Source organism: Salmo salar, chromosome ssa26, assembly GCF_905237065.1.
Source record: "Salmo salar chromosome ssa26, Ssal_v3.1, whole genome shotgun sequence".
NCBI classification, from domain to species: Eukaryota; Metazoa; Chordata; class Actinopteri; order Salmoniformes; family Salmonidae; genus Salmo; species Salmo salar.
In genome coordinates, this window is record NC_059467.1 from 41,597,992 (window position 1) to 41,616,983 (window position 18,992).

Genomic DNA, 18,992 nt, shown 5'->3' on the forward strand with positions numbered 1-18,992 from the left:
TCATGACAGTCAGTCCAGACAGCTAGCAGACACTTACGATGTTCATGACAGTCAGTCCAGACAGCTAGCAGACACTTACGATGTTCATGACAGCCAGTACGTAGCTCTCCACGCCCTTGGTGCCGTGGTACTCCACCATCTTGGAATCGGCCACCACCAGCGTTTCCACCCACTTCTCCCTGCTGATGGAACGCTGACGTATCCTTCTCTTCCTCCGCTGGCGTCTCTCCCAGCGCTCCCGTTGCCTCTCCACACGCTCCAACGCCGCAGCGGGATCTGAGGACGGAGCCGTGACAAATATTGTGGTTGTAGAGTTGTAGCTTTAGTATTGTGTTTAAAAATACCATGGAATAAGTCAGACTTTTTTTGTGTTATCCTTGATTGGTTTGAACTTCGTTACACCATATATTCGTAAGGGATGTTTATGTAAAACATGTTATGTGTTTGATCAGGTCAGTTACACCAATTATAGTCAAAAGTGTATTTATCCAAAACTGTACATCATATGTATGAAAAGTCGGCTGTGTGGCAACAGCGTTAGAACCCTATACTGTACACACTGATGCATTGTGTTGAACATAACATGTACTCTATAAAGAAACGTCCTCTATAGAGAGGACAACAGAGCCACTTTAGTCTTTTCTAAATGTCTTGAGGGAATTTAAATGATTACGCAGGCTTAACCCTGTGAGAGAGGAAGTGGGGATTTAATGCATGCTTGAGACAGAAGTTTAAAGTCTGGTGGAAGCGGTTTTATTTCTCTCCTAAAATGCCTGGTAAGCCAGATGATCTTTCCTGGTTCTCTCTACCATCCCCAGCCATCTGCAGAATATTCCAACAATTCTCTTGACCTATTCCCTGTGGGTGAAGTCAACCAAGACTCCAGTGAAGTGCACGTTCAAGTGAGTTCGAAATAGTTATTTTCAAAATAGTTGAAGTCCCGGGGCCTGCAATGAATTCCTAATGGCATATTTACATATCTCTCCTGCATAATACTGCCTCTCGGATATTTCATCCTGCAATGTGTTTCAGGGCTTAATTAAGGCTCCTGGTATTTCAAACAGGCCCCATTACCAGCCCAACTGTTCCTAGGCCGTCTTCCTCCACCTCTAGAGAGTGGTATTCAGTGTGTGTGTGTGTGTGTGTGTGTGTGTGTGTGTGTGTGTGTGTGTGTGTGTGTGTGTGTGTGTGTGTGTGTGTGTGTGTGTGTGTGTACTGTACGTGTATGTGTTTGTGTGATAGATCCAGGTTGGGATAGGGATCTCTCAGTGCATCGGCCCTGTTTGAATACTTAGAAAATGCATCCTCCCTTCCATGAAGCATGACTGATCTGGCACCATCTGGATGGGTTAGGTTGGATCTGACATGTAAAATCAGTTGTTGTCAGAAGTGGGATCCTTGTTTTGTCCAATCCGACCTTGTGAGATTGGTGATTAGTTCAAGGAAGGGAAGGAAAGGTGCATCTTTAAAGTATTGGAACAGCCCCATCCTCTAAGGCCTCTATATTGGAGTGTGTGATGCCAGGTCACGACGGGAGGCTTCACCTTTGACCCCACAGGTACCGTTGGTGGTATGGTCTCCAGAGATGGGCTGTACCAACTGGCTTTGGGTGGGGGAGGTGTGGCGCTTGTAGATAATGTGGACTTGTGGTGCCGTCGACTCATCACTAGACCGCTCCAATGGCCGGATAAAGAAGTCCTCCTGGGACAGCTTGAACAGCCCTGTCTACAGAGGGAGGGAGGTCAGTATAGCTTTTGTTATGAGAAAAATAGAGTGATCATATTGTACAGGGAGAAAGGCTGTCAGAAGTGCTTTACTATTATTTAGTTTTTAAATAGTCCTAAGCAAGGACATTCTATGGGGTGAAAACGAGGTCCAAATGTATTATATATGAGAAATATAGTGATGTTATTGTACAGGGAGAAAGTTGGTCAGAAATGCTTTGTTAATACTAAAAATACAGTCCTAAGCAAGCACATTTTTTGGGTAGAAAGAGGGGAACAGTAAACACATTCTACTGGGAGAACAAGGGATCACAGCTGCTTTGATATGGGAAGAATAGAGGTTGCACATTCTACTGGGAGAACAAGGGATCACAACTGCTTTGATATGGGAAGAATATAGTTACCACATTCTACTGGGAGAACAAGGGATCACAACTGCTTTGATATGGGAAGAACACTGTTACCACATTCTACTGGGAGAACAAGGGATCACAACTGCTTTGATATGGGAAGAACACTGTTACCACATTCTACTGGGAGAACAAGGGATCACAACTGCTTTGATATGGGAAGAATAGAGGTTGCACATTCTACTGGGAGAACAAGGGATCACAACTGCTTTGATATGGGAAGAATATAGTTACCACATTCTACTGGGAGAACAAGGTACTCTTTATATGGGAAGCTACAAGAACTTTTTGTTTGATATGAATACTTACAGAACAAGGGATCACAACTGCTTTGATATGGGAAGAACACTGTTACCACATTCTACTGGGAGAACAAGGGATCACAACTGCTTTGATATGGGAAGAACACTGTTACCACATTCTACTGGGTGGGAGATGGGTCAAAATTGCTTCAGAGAGAAATAAATGCAATCAGCTTCATGAAAATGTGCCATTAGGTTACAGTATTACATAAACGCCAGTTATCTTGGGATTTATCATGCGATTATTTTCCCTTCCATTTGGGAGCAAAACAAGGACATACGAGAGAAAACGCATCAACTGAAATTGAGTCATAACTGTAATGGCTAAATCGCAAATGCTCCGCAACAATGATTTAGATTTATGACAGTCTTCAACCCAGCATTCTGGCCTCTGGGTTTCTGGCCTCTGGGTTTTCAGCCGTAGCTGTGGAACTTAGAGCGAGATGTGGCGTTGTGCCAAATGATACGCTGTGGGTCTGGAGCCCGTCGATCTCTCCTCAATATATCCAACTGCTATCATTTTAAAGAAACAACGTGTCCAGTCCAGTAAGTCCCCCTCCTCCAGGTTCAAAGAGTTTAAAAGGACAGATTCAATATACAGTATATACATTGGATTCAACTAGAAGTTGACTGTTCAAGAACACGGACATTTAAGAGGATACTCTGAGAAAGTTTCCCCATTGGCCATATTTAGGAAAGTCCCTCATTGTGGAGAAAACAAGCGTTTACAGTCACTTAAACATAGAAGTATCACACATTTTTATGTTCACATGCAAAAGTTTGAATTTCTATAACAAATGGAAAAAAGGCAGACATGGAGAGATATATTATTAGAAAGGGAGAAAGGAATACAGTAATGTAACAGTATGATATTGTTGGATAGGGCTTGTAGGGAGAAAGGAATACAGTAATGTAACAGTATGATATTGTTGGATAGGGCTTGTAGGGAGAAAGGAATACAGTAATAATGTAACAGTATGATATTATTGGATAGGGCTTGTAGGGAGAAAGGAATACAGTAATAATGTAACAGTATGATATTGTTGGATAGGGCTTGTAGGGAGAAAGGAATACAGTAATGTAACAGTATGATATTGTTGGATAGGGCTTGTAGGGAGAAAGGAATACAGTAATAATGGAACAGTATGATATTGTTGGATAGGGCTTGTAGGGAGAAAGGAATACAGTAATAATGTAACTGTATGATATTGTTGGATAGGGCTTGTAGGGAGAAAGGAATACAGTAATAATGTAACAGTATGATATTGTTGGATAGGGCTTGTAGGGAGAAAGGAATACAGTAATAATGGAACAATATGATATTGTTGGATAGAGCTTGTAGGGAGAAAGGAATACAGTAATAATGGAACAGTATGATATTGTTGGATAGGGCTTGTAGGGAGAAAGGAATACAGTAATGTAACAGTATGATATTGTTGGATAGGGCTTGTAGGGAGAAAGGAATACAGTAATAATGTAACAGTATGATATTGTTGGATATGGCTTGTAGGGAGAAAGGAATACAGTAATAATGTAACAGTATGATATTGTTGGATAGGGCTTGTAGGGAGAAAGGAATACAGTAATAATGTAACAGTATGATATTGTTGGATAGTGCATGTAGGGAGAAAGGAATACAGTAATAATGTAACAGTATGATATTGTTAGATAGGGCATGTAGGGAGAAAGGAATACAGTAATAATGTAACAGTATGATATTGTTGGATAGGGCTTGTAGGGAGAAAGGAATACAGTAATAATGTAACAGTATGATATTATTGGATAGGGCTTGTAGGGAGAAAGGAATACAGTAATGTAACAGTATGATATTGTTGGATAGGGCTTGTAGGGAGAAAGGAATACAGTAATGTAACAGTATGATATTGTTGGATAGGGCTTGTAGGGAGAAAGGAATACAGTAATAATGTAACAGTATGATATTGTTGGATAGAGCTTGTAGGGAGAAAGGAATACAGTAATGTAACAGTATGATATTGTTGGATAGGGCTTGTAGGGAGAAAGGAATACAGTAATGTAACAGTATGATATTGTTGGATAGGGCTTGTAGGGAGAAAGGAATACAGTAATGTAACAGTATGATATTGTTGGATAGGGCTTGTAGGGAGAAAGGAATACAGTAATGTAACAGTATGATATTGTTGGATAGGGCTTGTAGGGAGAAAGGAATACAGTAATGTAACAGTATGATATTGTTGGATAGGGCTTGTAGGGAGAAAGGAATACAGTAATAATGTAACAGTATGATATTGTTGGATAGAGCTTGTAGGGAGAAAGGAATACAGTAATAATGTAACAGTATGATATTATTGGATAGGGCTTGTAGGGAGAAAGGAATACAGTAATAATGTAACAGTATGATATTGTTGGATAGGGCTTGTAGGGAGAAAGGAATACAGTAATAATGTAACAGTATGATATTGTTGGATAGGGCTTGTAGGGAGAAAGGAATACAGTAATAATGTAACAGTATGATATTGTTGGATAGGGCTCGTGGTTTCCTACTGCATTTTCATCAGAAATGTCCTAAAGCGTGTGATGTGACTCTGGCATTGTGAAACATTTATTACAGCAAGATCAGCTGGAAACATTTAAGTAAAGACTTTTTTTCTGTGAACTAAGATAACAACAGATGGCTATACCACGTCCCATCGTGACAGAGGAGAAGGGACGTGGACAGCAGTAACAAAGTAGAGATGGGACATGGACAGCAGTCACAGAGGATAGATGGGATGTGACAGTGAACAAAGAAGAGAGGTAGAATGTGGACAGCGGTCACAGAGGAGAGGTGGCATGTGGACAGAGGTCACAGAGGAGAGGTAGAATGTGGACAGCAGTCACAGAGGAGAGGTAGAATGTGGAAAGTGGTCACAGAGGAGAGGTGGCATGTGGACAGCGGTCACAGAGGAGAGGTAGAATGTGGACAGCGGTCACAGAGGAGAGGTGGCATGTGGACAGCGGTCACAGAGGAGAGATAGAATGTGGACAGCGGTCACAGAGGAGAGGTGGCACGTGGACAGCGGTCACAGAGGAAAGGTGGCATGTGGACAGTGGTCATAGAGGAGAGGTGGCATGTGGACAGCGGTCACAGAGGAGAGGTGGCATGTGGACAGCGGTCACAGATGTGACAGTGAACACATGCTTTATGATTCAGTTTGAGTGACCTACTAGTGGATAGATAAGACAATGAGATGTAAATTGATCATGCATAAACACAACACGGGCTCCATCGCTTGATCTGTTCATGGATGCATGATGATGTTCTGCACACCCACATGTCATCAATGACATCCAGCCTGATTTTAGATTAAAGGCGCTCTACCACTTGTGATGTATCAAACAGGTCCTTTCACCAACCAGTCAGTGGTTTTTCCATGGATGGTGCAATCTAAGAATATAACTACACTAACAGAGCAGGAATGAGGCCAACAGCACGTAATGACTTCAGAGACAACTATAAAAAAATACAAATAAATACTTAAACATCATCTGTTCAGACATGCGTTTAAATATTGAAACTATGTTGAAGCCAGTGTGGCATACGACATTATACAGTAGTACTTACTGCTTATTGCAAAGCATTAGCATCTTTTGTCAGAGCTAGAGGAATTAAACACACCTCTAATGAATCCTCATTTTCAATTTCACCTAAAAATGTAATAAATCTTCTTTGATTTTGTATAATGATAATAATATATGCCATTTAGCAAACACTTTCATCCAGTCCCATGCACAGAAACAAAGCGGAAAACAAAAACGGGCTAGGACCAGTCATTGGCATCGATCAACATTATGTTTTTGGTCAATTGTGTTTCTACTTTTAATTGTTACCCTAGGGACAGAGAAGTTCTAGAAGTTAAACGTTTTGCATGACCCTTTAGGATGTGAAAGGAAAAACAGATATCTCAGTAGGTTATCAGTGATGGTCTCAGTAGGTTATCAGTGATGGTCTCAGTAGGTTATCAGTGACGGTCTCAGTAGGTTATCAGTGATGGTCTCAGTAGGTTAGCAGTGATGGTCTCAGTAGGTTAGCAGTGATGGTCTCAGTAGGTTAGCAGTGATGGTCTCAGTAGGTTAGCAGTGATGGTCTCAGTAGGTTATCAGTGATGGTCTCTCTCACACTCACCAGGCCGTCACAAGTGCTTATAGCCGCCCTCCCCTTCATAGACGCCCGGTCCCACACGTCCCCGATAAAGTGACACAGCGAGGGGCCATGGCTGCGTATTTTGGCCCCCTCCAGGCCACCGTACCTCCTCTCAGTCAGGAAGCCAGGAGCCAGTAGGTGTGGGTTGAGGGTGAGGTTGAAGTGCAGATTGTGGCCACCGTGCTGCAACTGGTAGAACACCCGTGTAGGGTTTCCTGGTTCCCCCTGGGTTTCCCGCCGCTGTACCCGGCTGACGCAGTGGGACACAAAGTTGGACAGGAAGTGACCTTTGGCGTCCACTCGGTAGGGGTGAACGACCTCGTACTGCGGAAGCCCCTGCAGAAAGCTCTCTGGTTGGGAGAGAAAATAAAAACATGCTATCTACTAATTGACTGTGAGGTTGTGAACAAACTTGGCAAGCTGTAAACAGTTCCATCTGCACAAGCCACACATACACTATCCATCATTTAAACAGGGGTTGGATATGGCTACAGTATGTCTGTCTTTTTACTTGAGGATGAGCATGTGACCCAGTATCCACCAATGGCAGGCAATAGTCATGTGGAGTCGTGGATGAGGTCTCACAACGGGTTTTAACTAACTAGGGCTTCAGGTTACTATAGAGGCTGACTGGAGTGTCAATCAGTCTGCTGTACTCTCCTACGCTATGTCTGCCTACACCTGGATCCTGGCAGGGGGGTATCGTCACGGTGATCGGCGGCGTGCTGGCCCGCTGTGCCACCTTCAATGAGCGGATGAGGCTTAAGGCCCTCAATTACACGCAGACAGAAACGCACGCACGCACACAAGCACCGTTCAAAGAACGGTATGAATTTTAATAGCAACATGCACCTCACAGCACTTTAATCATATGCTAGTGGTGCCCTAGTAGTATGCTAGATGTGCCCTAGTAGTATGCCAGATGTGCCCTAGAAGTATGCCAAATGTGCACTAGTAGTATGCTAGATGTGCCCTAGTAGTATGCTAGATGTGCACTAGTAGTATGCTAGATGTGCCCTAGTAGTATGCCAAATGTGCACTAGTAGTATGCTAGATGTGCCCTAGTAGTATGCCAAATGTGCACTAGTAGTATGCTAGATGTGCCCTAGTAGTATGCTAGATGTGCACTAGTAGTATGCTAGATGTGCCCTAGTAGTATGCTAGTAGTGCCCTAGCAGTATGCTGGATGTGCCCTAGTAGTATGCCAAATGTGCACTAGTAGTATGCTAGATGTGCCCTAGTAGTATGCTAAATGTACCCTAGTAGTATGCTAGATGTACCCTAGTAGTATGCTAGATGTGCACTAGTAGTATGCTAAATGTACCCTAGTAGTATGCTAGATGTGCACTAGTAGTATTCTAAATGTACACTAGTAGTGTGCTAGATGTGCACTAGTAGTATGCTAGATGTGCACTAGTAGTATGCTAGATGTGCACTAGTAGTATGCTAAATGTACCCTAGATGTACCCTAGTAGTATGATAGATGTGCACTAGTAGTATGCTAAATGTACCCTAGTAGTATGCTAGATGTGCACTAGTAGTATGCTAAATGTACCCTAGTAGTATGCTAGATGTACCCTAGTAGTATGCTAGATGGGCACTAGTAGTATGCTAGATGTGCACTAGTAGTATGCTAGATGTGCACTAGTAGTATGCTAAATGTACCCTAGTAGTATGCTAGATGTACCCCAGTAGTATGCTAGATGTGCACTAGTAGTATGCAAAATGTACCATAGTAGTATGCTAGATGTGCACTAGTAGTATGCTAAATGTACCCTAGTAGTATGCTAGATGTACCCTAGTAGTATGCTAGATGTGCATTAGTAGTATGCTAGATGTGCACTAGTAGTATGCTAGATGTGCACTAGTAGTATGCTAGATGTGCACTAGTAGTATGCTAGATGTGCACTAGTAGTATGCTAAATGTACCCTAGTAGTATGCTAAATGTACCCTAGTAGTATGCTAGATGTAGCCTAGTAGTATGCTAGATGTGCACTAATAGTATGCTAGATGTGCACCAGTAGTATGCTAGATGTGCACTAGTAGTATGCTAAATGTACCCTAGTAGTATGCTAAATGTACCCTAGTAGTATGCTAGATGTAGCCTAGTAGTATGCTAGATGTGCCCTAGTAGTATGCTAGATGTACCCTAATAGTATGCTAGATGTGCACTAGTAGTATGCTAAATGTACCCTAGTAGTATGCTAAATGTACCCTAGTAGTATGCTAGATGTACCCTAGTAGTATGCTAGATGTACACTAGTAGTATGCTAGTGGTGCCCTAGCAGTATGCTAAATGTACACTAGTAGTATGCTAGATGTGCACTAGTAGTATGGTAGATGTGCCCTAGTAGTATGCTAGATGTGCACTAGTAGTATGCTAGATGTGCCCTAGTAGTATGCTAGTGGTGCACTAGTAGTATGCCAGTGGTGCCCTAGTAGTATGCTAGTGGTGCACTAGTAGTATGCTAGATGTGCCCTAGTAGTATGCTAGATGTGCACTAGTAGTATGCTAGTGGTGCACTAGTAGTATGCTAGTGGTGAACAAGTAGTATGCTAGTGGGGATGTTGAAACAGAAGCAAACCCTTCGCATACTAACAGGAACTGACAGCCCATAGGAAATGGAGGTGAGAAAGGTGTCAGAGAGGTTCATCGCGAAGACATTAATGTTAGCCTAATGTGTCAGAGACCATTAAACCACTTGCACATTATCTGTCATGTCGGATCACAGCTCACTGTCCCAAACTAGTGCTCCAGTCCAGGGTCATGTCAGCCATGATGTACGACATGTTAAATAGTACATGAGAAGATGGACAGTTCACCTCGGTTCCGTCTCCCATGATTTGTAATGGGCTTATTAAAGAGGATCCCACTTTACCACACGTGTCTCAAATCACACCTATGTATTCACATGGTAGTAGTTACATCGGCAGTCACAGTGTATTCACATGGTAGTAGTTACATCGGCAGTCACAGTGTAAACACATGGTAGTAGTTACATCGGCAGTCACAGTGTAATCACATGGTAGTAGTTACATCGGCAGTCACAGTGTAATCACATGGTAGTAGTTACATAGGCAGTCACAGTGTATTCACATGGTAGTAGTTACATCGGCAGTCACAGTGTAATCACATGGTAGTAGTTACATAGGCAGTCACAGTGTAATCACATGGTAGTAGTTACATCGGCAGTCACAGTGTAATCACATGGTAGTAGTTACATCGGCAGTCACAGTGTAATCACATGGTAGTAGTCACATCGGCACTCACAGTGTAATCACAGTGTAGGTACATGTTGTTACATCATGGTTGTTACTGAAAACTGCTGTTCACAAACGCTCTCCATCCAACCTCACTGAGCTCGAGCTGTTTTGCAAGGAGGAATGGGCAAAAATGTCAGTCTCTCGATGTGCAAAACTGATAGAGACATACCCCAAGCGACTTACAGCTGTAATCGCAGCAAAAGGTGGCGCTACAAAGTATTAACTTAAGGGGGCTGAATAATTTTGCACGCCCAATTTTTCAGTTTTTTATTTGTTAAAAAAGTTTGAAATATCCAATAAATTTCGTTCCACTTCATGATTGTGTCCCACTTGTTGTTGATTCTTCACAAAAAATTACATCTTTATGTTTGAAGCCTGAAATGTGGCAAAAGGTCGAAAAGTTCAAGGGGGCTGTAACGCCCTGGCCATAGAGAGGGGTTTTTTTGTTCTTTATTTTGGTTAGGCCAGGGTGTTACATTGGGTGGGTGTTCTATGTTCCTTTTTCTATGTTTTGGTATTTCTTTGTTTTGGGCCATGTGTGTGGCTCCCAATCAGGCACAGCTGAAGCTCGTTGCTGCTGATTGGGAGTCACACATAAGGAGCATGTTTTTCCTTTGGGTTTTGTGGGTAATTGTTTCTGTTTTGAGTATTTTCCTAACAGGACTGTTTGCTGTCGTTTTTGTTCATTTTGTAGTGTTCTCTTGTTTATTTGAATTAAAATTCTAATGATGAACACATCCTCTGCTGCACCTTGGTTCCCTCTTCCAGACAGCCGTTACAGGGGCCGAATACTTTCGCAAGGCACTGTACATAGTACTTAGGCTAAACGTTTGTGGCAAGCACATTTTCCAGGATTTGTGGATAAAATCACAATTAACTATTACGGTAAATGAATAATGAAAGTGGCTTCATCAAAGCACTGGTTTTCCATGTCTGACTGAATGTCCATGGCAATATTAGTGTATCTCTCTCTATACTACTACCTTCAGGAATGTCTACTGTTCATCATGACTTTCTCATCTCTTTAACTGAAAAGCTATGACGGTGACAAATGTATTAATCACAAAGGAGAGGAGAATAAAAACAGCACTAATCCTTTCTATCAAACACAGACCGAACAGAAAGATCCGTAAGCAATCTTTATTTCTGGCTAACATTCAAAGAGTAATTCAGAAGTGGTTTCACTTTAAAAGTCAGACCAGTCTCACAGGAGTAAACAGGTAGCTGATTTGAATGGGTGAGATGCGGTGGAGGTATATACGAGGTGAAGGGTAGTGATTGTTTTTTTCTTCGATTGGGGTGTTAAGAGTCGCTCTCACAGGGAATGTGTTATGCCAACCCTGAGACTGTTGAATCCTTTGATAGAGGACAGTGCCCACCAGTAGTGTCAAGTGCCATCCCAAATGCCACTGCTGCAGTACCAAGCTATCTCCCTTGTGTCAGTCCATCGCCTCGCAAACCGATTACACTTAGCCTTGGCTCCCCAGAGCACCCACTTGGGTTGATTTGTATGCTTAAGGAAGGCCTTTCCCTTGTTCAATAAGACTGCTACAGAACACAGGGAGACCAAGGGGAGAGGGATGAAGGAGAGAGAGGGGGGGAGAGAAAGAGAGAGATGGGCAACTGGCATAATTGTTCAAAAGTAAGTGTAGTACTTGTATTATTTTTTTAAATCACCCCCCTCCCATTTTTTCTCACACCAAGACACTTCAGCTCAGAGGCCAACTTTAGGTTGACTACTGTAGCTAGTATCCTAAACACAGGAGGTTGGTGGCACCTTAATTGGGGAGGACGGCGTGTGGTAATGACTGGAATAGGTGGAATGGTATGAAATACATGAAATACATGGTTTGATGCCATTCCATTCGCTCCGTTCCAGCCATTATTATGAGCCGTCCTCCCCTCAGCAGCCTCCACTGATCCTAACACAGCATGAGTTATTGGACTAATGGGAGCAAATACTTTAAAGAACTGAACACAATTAATCCTGATGCCATTCACTCATGTTTGCAGGGCAGTTTAAATTGACTAGTGGAATGAATGTGACTATCACTGTGAGGTACAGATACAGTAGGTAAGCATGAGCATATTTATATGACATATTCAGGCATGACCCAAGTAAAGTTTAGGGTAGCAAACTACAGCTAGGCTACTAGAATTTTAAGCATGGCCTGAAGCGCTAGAGGCGGCTCAATAATGCATCTCTCTGGTGGGAAAAAAAAACCTGAAATACTGTAGCTGTTCTCATACAAGCTGGAAATAGGTATAGCCTGGGAACATCACGTCTGTTTTGAGTCATATGCTCATGGGATTTCGGCACCTCATACAATGCATAAAATGGGAAAACATAACCTTTATAAGTGTCAATATTTCCCAAGTGAACTGCTTGCATAGATCAGTCACATCACTAGGCTGTTTGTGTAAAGGCTGCGGAGATCAGTCACATCGCTAGGCTATGTGTGTGTGAGTTGAGGCTGCGGAGATCAGTCACATCGCTAGGCTATGTGTGTGTGAGTTGAGGCTGCGGAGATCAGTCACATCGCTAGGCTATGTGTGTGTGAGTTGAGGCTGCGGAGATCAGTCACATCGCTAGGCTATGTGTGTGTGAGTTGAGGCTGCGGAGATCAGTCACATCGCTAGGCTATGTGTGTGTGAGTTGAGGCTGCGGAGATCAGTCACATCGCTAGGCTATGTGTGTGTGAGTTGAGGCTGCGGAGATCAGTCACATCGCTAGGCTATGTGTGTGTGTGAGTTGAGGCTGCGGAGATCAGTCACATCGCTAGGCTATGTGTGTGTGAGTTGAGGCTGCGGAGATCAGTCACATCGCTAGGCTATGTGTGTGTGAGTTGAGGCTATGTGGAGCTGAGCAGTTGCCAATAGTCTGCAGAGTTCCCCTTGTTACTGACATTTTAAAATGCCAGCATAGCTGAACTATTGCATAAAACTATTTAAAATAAAAGTAACGTTATATGTCAGACGAATGATCCATTGATTTTTAAGAGGCTGGCTTACCCGTCTCTTGTTCAATTCCAAATGTTTTACTGTTGTCAAACATCGCCAAGATCCCCGCTGCAACCAAAAAGTAAATTGGAGAGAAAGTTTGTGCAAGTCCGCAGTGCAAGTAAATCATCTTGTTGGAAGGTAAATTAAGACAATATGTTATTATGCTTTATCCTCACTGTACCGACTGTCATTTCAAAAACTTTCCCCGCTAGAACTATGCACTTTAGACATAGAAAGCGTGACGCCGGCGATATAAACTTAATTAAGTTCTGTACGACGTTGTATTCTTCCTCGGGGATTTTCACACGCGTCTTTTGAGTTCCAAGAATTGTAAACTGTAAGTGTTGTTTGCTGACAAGACGTTGTCCCTTCTTTCTTCCATCAAGCCCCATTCGACAACCCTGACAGTTAGGAACTTTCCCTAACAAGCCAAACTTTGTTTAAGAACCTCCCTCTCCGATAAAGTTTAGTGGGTGGACTTGAGAGAATAGAATGCCTTTCAGTAGTAGCCCAGGGGATGCTAGGTGATGGGGAGACTATTACATACAATTATTTGGATTGCCTGTTCAAATAAAAATACGTATGGTGTGCAATTGTAAATAAAGTTGGATAGTTGAGGAAAGTCGAATTGACACATTTAACCGGATGTCAAATAGTCTTCCCGACACGCAATAAAGGCTAATATTACGATTGTAACACCACATTAAATAATATTGCTTCTATATTATATGCCTACAGCGACACTTTGGTCTACTGTATAATCTTGTTCGCATGGTTACTGCGCTGAGCACCAATGCATAACGGGACCTGTGTGCATTATGCACTGTGAGGAGCCCCAAGCTCCAAGGAAATCATAAACACGACTGATCAATTGCATTATGTTTCCTTTGAAAATGATACTTTCATCTTGGAGCTCAGAATAGTGGGTATCCCCCTATGGCAATGATGTGTCAAACTCATTCCACCTAGGGCCTATGCTTGGTTTTTGGTTTTTCCTTTCATTTAAGACCTAGACAACCAGGTGAGGGGAGTTCCTTACTAATCGTGACCTTAATTAATCAATCGAGTACAAAGGAGGAGCAAAAACCCGCAGACACACGGGTCCTCCGTGGAACAAGATTGATACGTGCCCTATAGCGTCCTTCACTGATCTACCGCTGGTTGAGCCATCATGTTGCCCCCTCTAGCGGAAGAGGACGGTCAGTTTGGCACAAAATGTCGAGAATAAACATGGAAATGTCATAGAATGAAGAAGGAAAAATACGTTTAAAAAAATACGTTTAAAATGTAATGTCTGCCATGCAGTGGCGGTTCTAGACCATTTCAACTGGGGGGGCTAAGCTGGGGCCAGTTGTACTGTTAGAGGGGCCAGTTACATTAGACGTTATTGTTGTCATATCGTTTTCATATCGTTTAGCAGGCAAAAGACCATGTTCATAATCATTCAACAATTTATTTGCATTTTCTGTTTAATAATGGATGTAAAAAAAAAACGAGCGCAAAAATGAGTTATGTAAAAATTATTTCATACTGGACATTTAGGGGGGCCACAAGGGGGTCCAAAATTGTTGTCACAGGGGCACTGCCCCCCCTTCCCCTCCCCCCACAGAACCGCTAGTGCTGCCGTGTTAAAGCTTTAGTAAAATAAGGAAACCGATATGAGTAGGCTAGACTAGGGGGGGACTAGGGGGCTAGACTAGGGGGAGACTAGGGGGCTAGATTAGGGGGAGACTAGGGGGCTAGACTAGGGGGAGACTAGGGGGCTAGACTAGGGGGAGTTTTTTTGTATTCTTTCGTGCACAAGGGAGGAACAACTGTTTCATTGTTTTTCCACACTATTTTGGTCCTATTCAAAACATAAGTATTGGCGAGTGGTCAAGTAAATACTCTCCCATAATTCATTATATTTTGTTAAATGTCCGGGACCTTTTTTTCCATATAAAAACAGCAGCCCGCCGCGACCGGGAGACCCATGGACGACGCAGCCTCAGGGGTTGTTTGGCCGGCCGGGATGTCCTTGTCCCATCGCGACTCCTGTGGCGGGCCGGGCGCAAGCACACTGACACGGTCGCCAGGTGTACGGTGTTTCCTCCGACACATTGCTGTTGCTGGCTTCCGGGTCAAGCGGGCATTGTGTCAAGAAGCAGTGCGGCATGGCTGGGTCGTGTTTCGGAGGACGCACGGCTCTCGACTTTCACCTCTCCCAAGTCCTTACGGGAGTTGCAGCGATGGGAGAAGACTGGAACTACCAATTGGGGAGAAAAAGGGGTAATAATATATATAATAATAATAATATATAATAATAATATATATATATATAAATGACACCTGCTCATCAAACATCTAATTCCAAACATCTAATTCCAAAATCATGGGCATTGATATGGAGTTGGTCCCCCCTTTGCTTCTATAACAGCCTCCACTCTTCTGGGAAGGCTTTCCACTAGATGTTGGAACATTGTTGCAGGGACTTGCTTCCATTCAGCCAAAAGAGCATTAGTGAGGTTGGGCACTGATGTTGGGTGACTAGAGATGCCTCATAGTCAGTGTTCCAGTTCATCGCAAAGGTGTCCATCAGAGAAAGGTCCATCATGTCTCAATCGACCAATCCACGCGATGCAGGGGCAGGCGCTGTGAACGCGCACGACTACGCACCTGTATAAGACTCCAGTCAAGATGCAAAGTTTCACATTGATTGCGGTGTTATAAAGGACTGTAGACACGATAACTTTTATCATACAAGCTTCAATTACATAAAATGAACAGCTAAAATAAGCACTCAGTTGTATGGAGCGCGAGGACTATTCTGTGTTTGATAGGCCATCGAGAAGCGCCCTGATGCTAGTAGAAGCACCGGTGTTGCATTCTTATCTGTGAGGATGGGCGAGCTACTCAACCACAGCGGGATTTTGGCGTTGAACAGGACTTTGATGGATGATGACAAATTCGGCAGTCTGGAGGATATTGACGTGACCGCGGACGGCACCCCGATTCTAAGGATAATCATCTCGGTTGTTTACTCCATTGTGTGCGCGGTAGGGTTAATTGGGAACTTGTTAGTCTTTTTCCTAATGAGGTTAAAACAGGGCCGGAAGAAATCGAGTATTAACTTTTTCATCATCAACTTGGCAGTGACGGACTTCCAGTTTGTGTTGACTCTGCCGTTCTGGGCAGTGGACACCGCACTGGACTTCAGCTGGCCGTTTGGAGACGCCATGTGTAAAATCATCCTTTCCGTAACAGTTATGAACATGTACGCTAGCGTGTTCTTTCTGACTGCTATGAGTGTGACCAGATACTGGTCTGTCGCCTCGGCTCTGAAGAACCGGTCGAGACAGAGGTCGTGTTCGGTGAAATTGGTGTGCGCGGTGCTGTGGGTCTCCGCAACCATTGCCACAGCACCCACTACCATTTTCTCCTCAGTGACAGTAGTGGCTGGGGAGAAGCTCTGCCTCATCAGGTTCCCTGAGGGACATGACTGGCTCGCGCTATATCATCTCCAAAAAATTATCATAGCGTTCGTCATACCCATGCTGATAGTGTCCGTCTGCTATCTGATGCTCTTACGGTTTATCCGTCTGAGGAGCATGAACAACAACCACCCCAAAAGGAGGTCGAGGGTGACCAAATCTGTCACCATCGTCGTCCTCTCCTTCTTTCTTTGCTGGATGCCAAATCACGCCATCACATTCTGGGGTGTATTGGTAAAATTTAACGCAGTCAATTGGGATAAATCTTACTATTTGGTCCACACCTATGTATTCCCGGTGACTGTGTGCCTCGCACATGCCAATAGCTGCTTAAACCCAGTTCTGTATTGTCTCATGCGACGAGAATTCAGAAAGATGCTGAAGGATTTGTTTTGGAGAATTTCCTCACCAGCCATCTCCAAAGCCTGTACAATACGTACGTTTACGGGGACGTGCAACACACGTGCAACACACGACGACAACCAAGGGGTTATTCCCTTGAATCTTCTAGACACCACACAATGTCGACTATCCTTTATTGACAGACCGGATCTTCCCGCAATACCGGGTCTACCCGGAATGGCACCTGAAGATTCACAGTGCATCCACCAGACATAATGCACTTACTCTATGAAACGACTTGCTGTAATCAATTACGCATGCATTTGGGAACTATAAATGACAGAGTTCTTGACTTCCCAATGTTGTCATTACCCACGGGGCACCAATTGCGCAGAGTAGGCCAACGGAGTGAAAAGCAGTATTTACAGAAATTTGGGCACGCACTGGGATGGGTAGGACATGTAATCATTGCGCGTAAAGTTACCAAGTACATGTTGATTGTAAGATAAGAGAGTCACAAATTTAGAGTGCACCGAAGTCAATATTCCCTGTGGATATTATACTCTTTGTTGGAATGTTGAGATGTTTCTTCTGTCGTCCATTCAAGCTCACACATTGCCGCACACATTTTTGGTACATCAAAATCGAAATAAATGTGATCCTATTAATATGTTATCAGTGCTTCTGTTGTGGTATCTGAATATATGGCTGAATGTAAAAGGGTCATTGCAATGTATGTGAAATAAAGCGCATATAAATTAAGCAACTTGGTCGATTGATATATTCAGACAATATGTTGTGTGGGTCAATTTGCAACATTCGAAAACGCTAGATACCAATTACTAAAACTCATTAGATGTCGATAAATTATTGAAGATATTCAATGCATTATTGGAGATTACTTAATGCGTAAGGCCGCACCACTGTGCTGTAACTGCGACGATATAATGGATTGCAAGTAGACAGTATATTATAAATAAAGATAAGCATATTTGTATGTGTATTTTCTTCGTTCATATAGAGAGTTTGAGAAGGTTGATAACTCCGGAAGCCGGGCTAAGGTTATCTACTTAATTTTACCAAGATTACACTTTCATAAATAGTAATGACACTCAAATCCATTACTATTAAGAAATCGGCGGGCCCGGAGCAATTTAACCCTTATTTTCCCAAAATTGGTGCAGAGATCTTTGCTGTCCCTCTCACGCATATATTCAATCTTTCATTGGCGAGTGAAACGATTACAAAAGTCTGGAAAGCAGCTTACGTCACCCTTTTACATCTTGGTCGATTGATGTATTCAGGCAATGTGTTGTACAGGTCAATTGGATAACTATAGTCCAGTTTGTAAACTGTCTGCACTGGAAACATCTTTGGAAAACCTGGTTGAACTCACAATTGAAAGACTTTCTGTATAATAACTAATTTGATCTCAATTTCAGTCGGGTTTTAGAGCCAAGCATAGTACAATTACTGCAGTAACTAAGGTTGTAGGTGATATTCTAGATGCTCAGGACAAGAAACATCACTGTGTTTCACTTTTTATTGACTTATCAAAGGCCTTTGTTGACCATTTCCCTGCCAAAAAAGGTTGGTTTAAGTGTTGAAGCATTGGATTGGTTCCAAAACGACCTTTCTGACAGAATCCAGTGTGTAGCACAGAGGGTATGACATCTGAGTTTCAAAGGCTCATGAAAGCATTTCCCCAGGGCTCAATTTTAGGTCTGATCCTTTTTACAATGTATATAAATGATACAGCGAAGACTGTATGCTGATGACACAATTATTTATTCTAGTACATCTTGAAGGCTTTTCAGGATTTACAGTTGGCTTTTGATGCTGTTCGAATTGAAACTTGTGCTTAATGCAAGGAAAGCTACATTTATGGTTTTCTCTTTGAAAGTAGACACATGGAGTCACAGATTTGAACTCTAAAAAGTCAGCAAACTGATAAGGTCACCTCCTATAAGTATCTTGGGAATTGGTTAGAAGAAAAGCTGAACTTTAAACAGCACATTGATAACTTCACCAAGAAACTGAAGTTGAAATTGGGTTTTTATTTTAGGAACAAAACTTGTTTTTCAATGTTAGTCAGAAAGGATCTTGTTCAAAGCACGTTGTTATCGGTGCTGGGTTATAGTGCCTGTATGCAGGCCTTAGCAGGTACTGTAACTCTGGACACAGTGTATCATGGTATTTTTAAGATGTATCACCAACACCAGGTACTTCTCTCACCCATCACTGTGATTTGTATGCCCTGGTGCAATGCACCTCTCTCTCCATGGTGCAAACACACTGGTACACTTTTGTGTAA

The 18,992-nt window shown here is 42.8% G+C and overlaps 2 protein-coding genes across 2 annotated transcripts in view; one reads left to right on the forward strand and one right to left on the reverse strand.

The window, feature by feature from the left end:
• Nucleotides 1–13,317, reverse strand: part of LOC106592618 (A disintegrin and metalloproteinase with thrombospondin motifs 7-like) — a 166,638-nt gene extending 153,321 nt beyond the window's left edge. Inside the window, 4 exon segments of the mRNA XM_045708312.1 lie at nt 80–276; nt 1,545–1,725; nt 6,581–6,948; nt 12,876–13,317. Coding sequence (XP_045564268.1) covers nt 80–276; nt 1,545–1,725; nt 6,581–6,948; nt 12,876–12,993 — 864 coding nt within the window. The 5' untranslated portion in view covers nt 12,994–13,317.
• Nucleotides 13,318–15,336: 2,019 nt separating this feature from the next.
• Nucleotides 15,337–17,440, forward strand: LOC106592617 (relaxin-3 receptor 1-like). The gene has a single exon (XM_014183958.2). It carries the CDS (start codon nt 15,746–15,748, stop codon nt 16,952–16,954), a length of 1,209 nt encoding a protein of 402 aa, XP_014039433.1. The 5' UTR covers nt 15,337–15,745; the 3' UTR covers nt 16,955–17,440.
• The last annotated feature ends 1,552 nt before the right edge of the window (nt 17,441–18,992 follow it).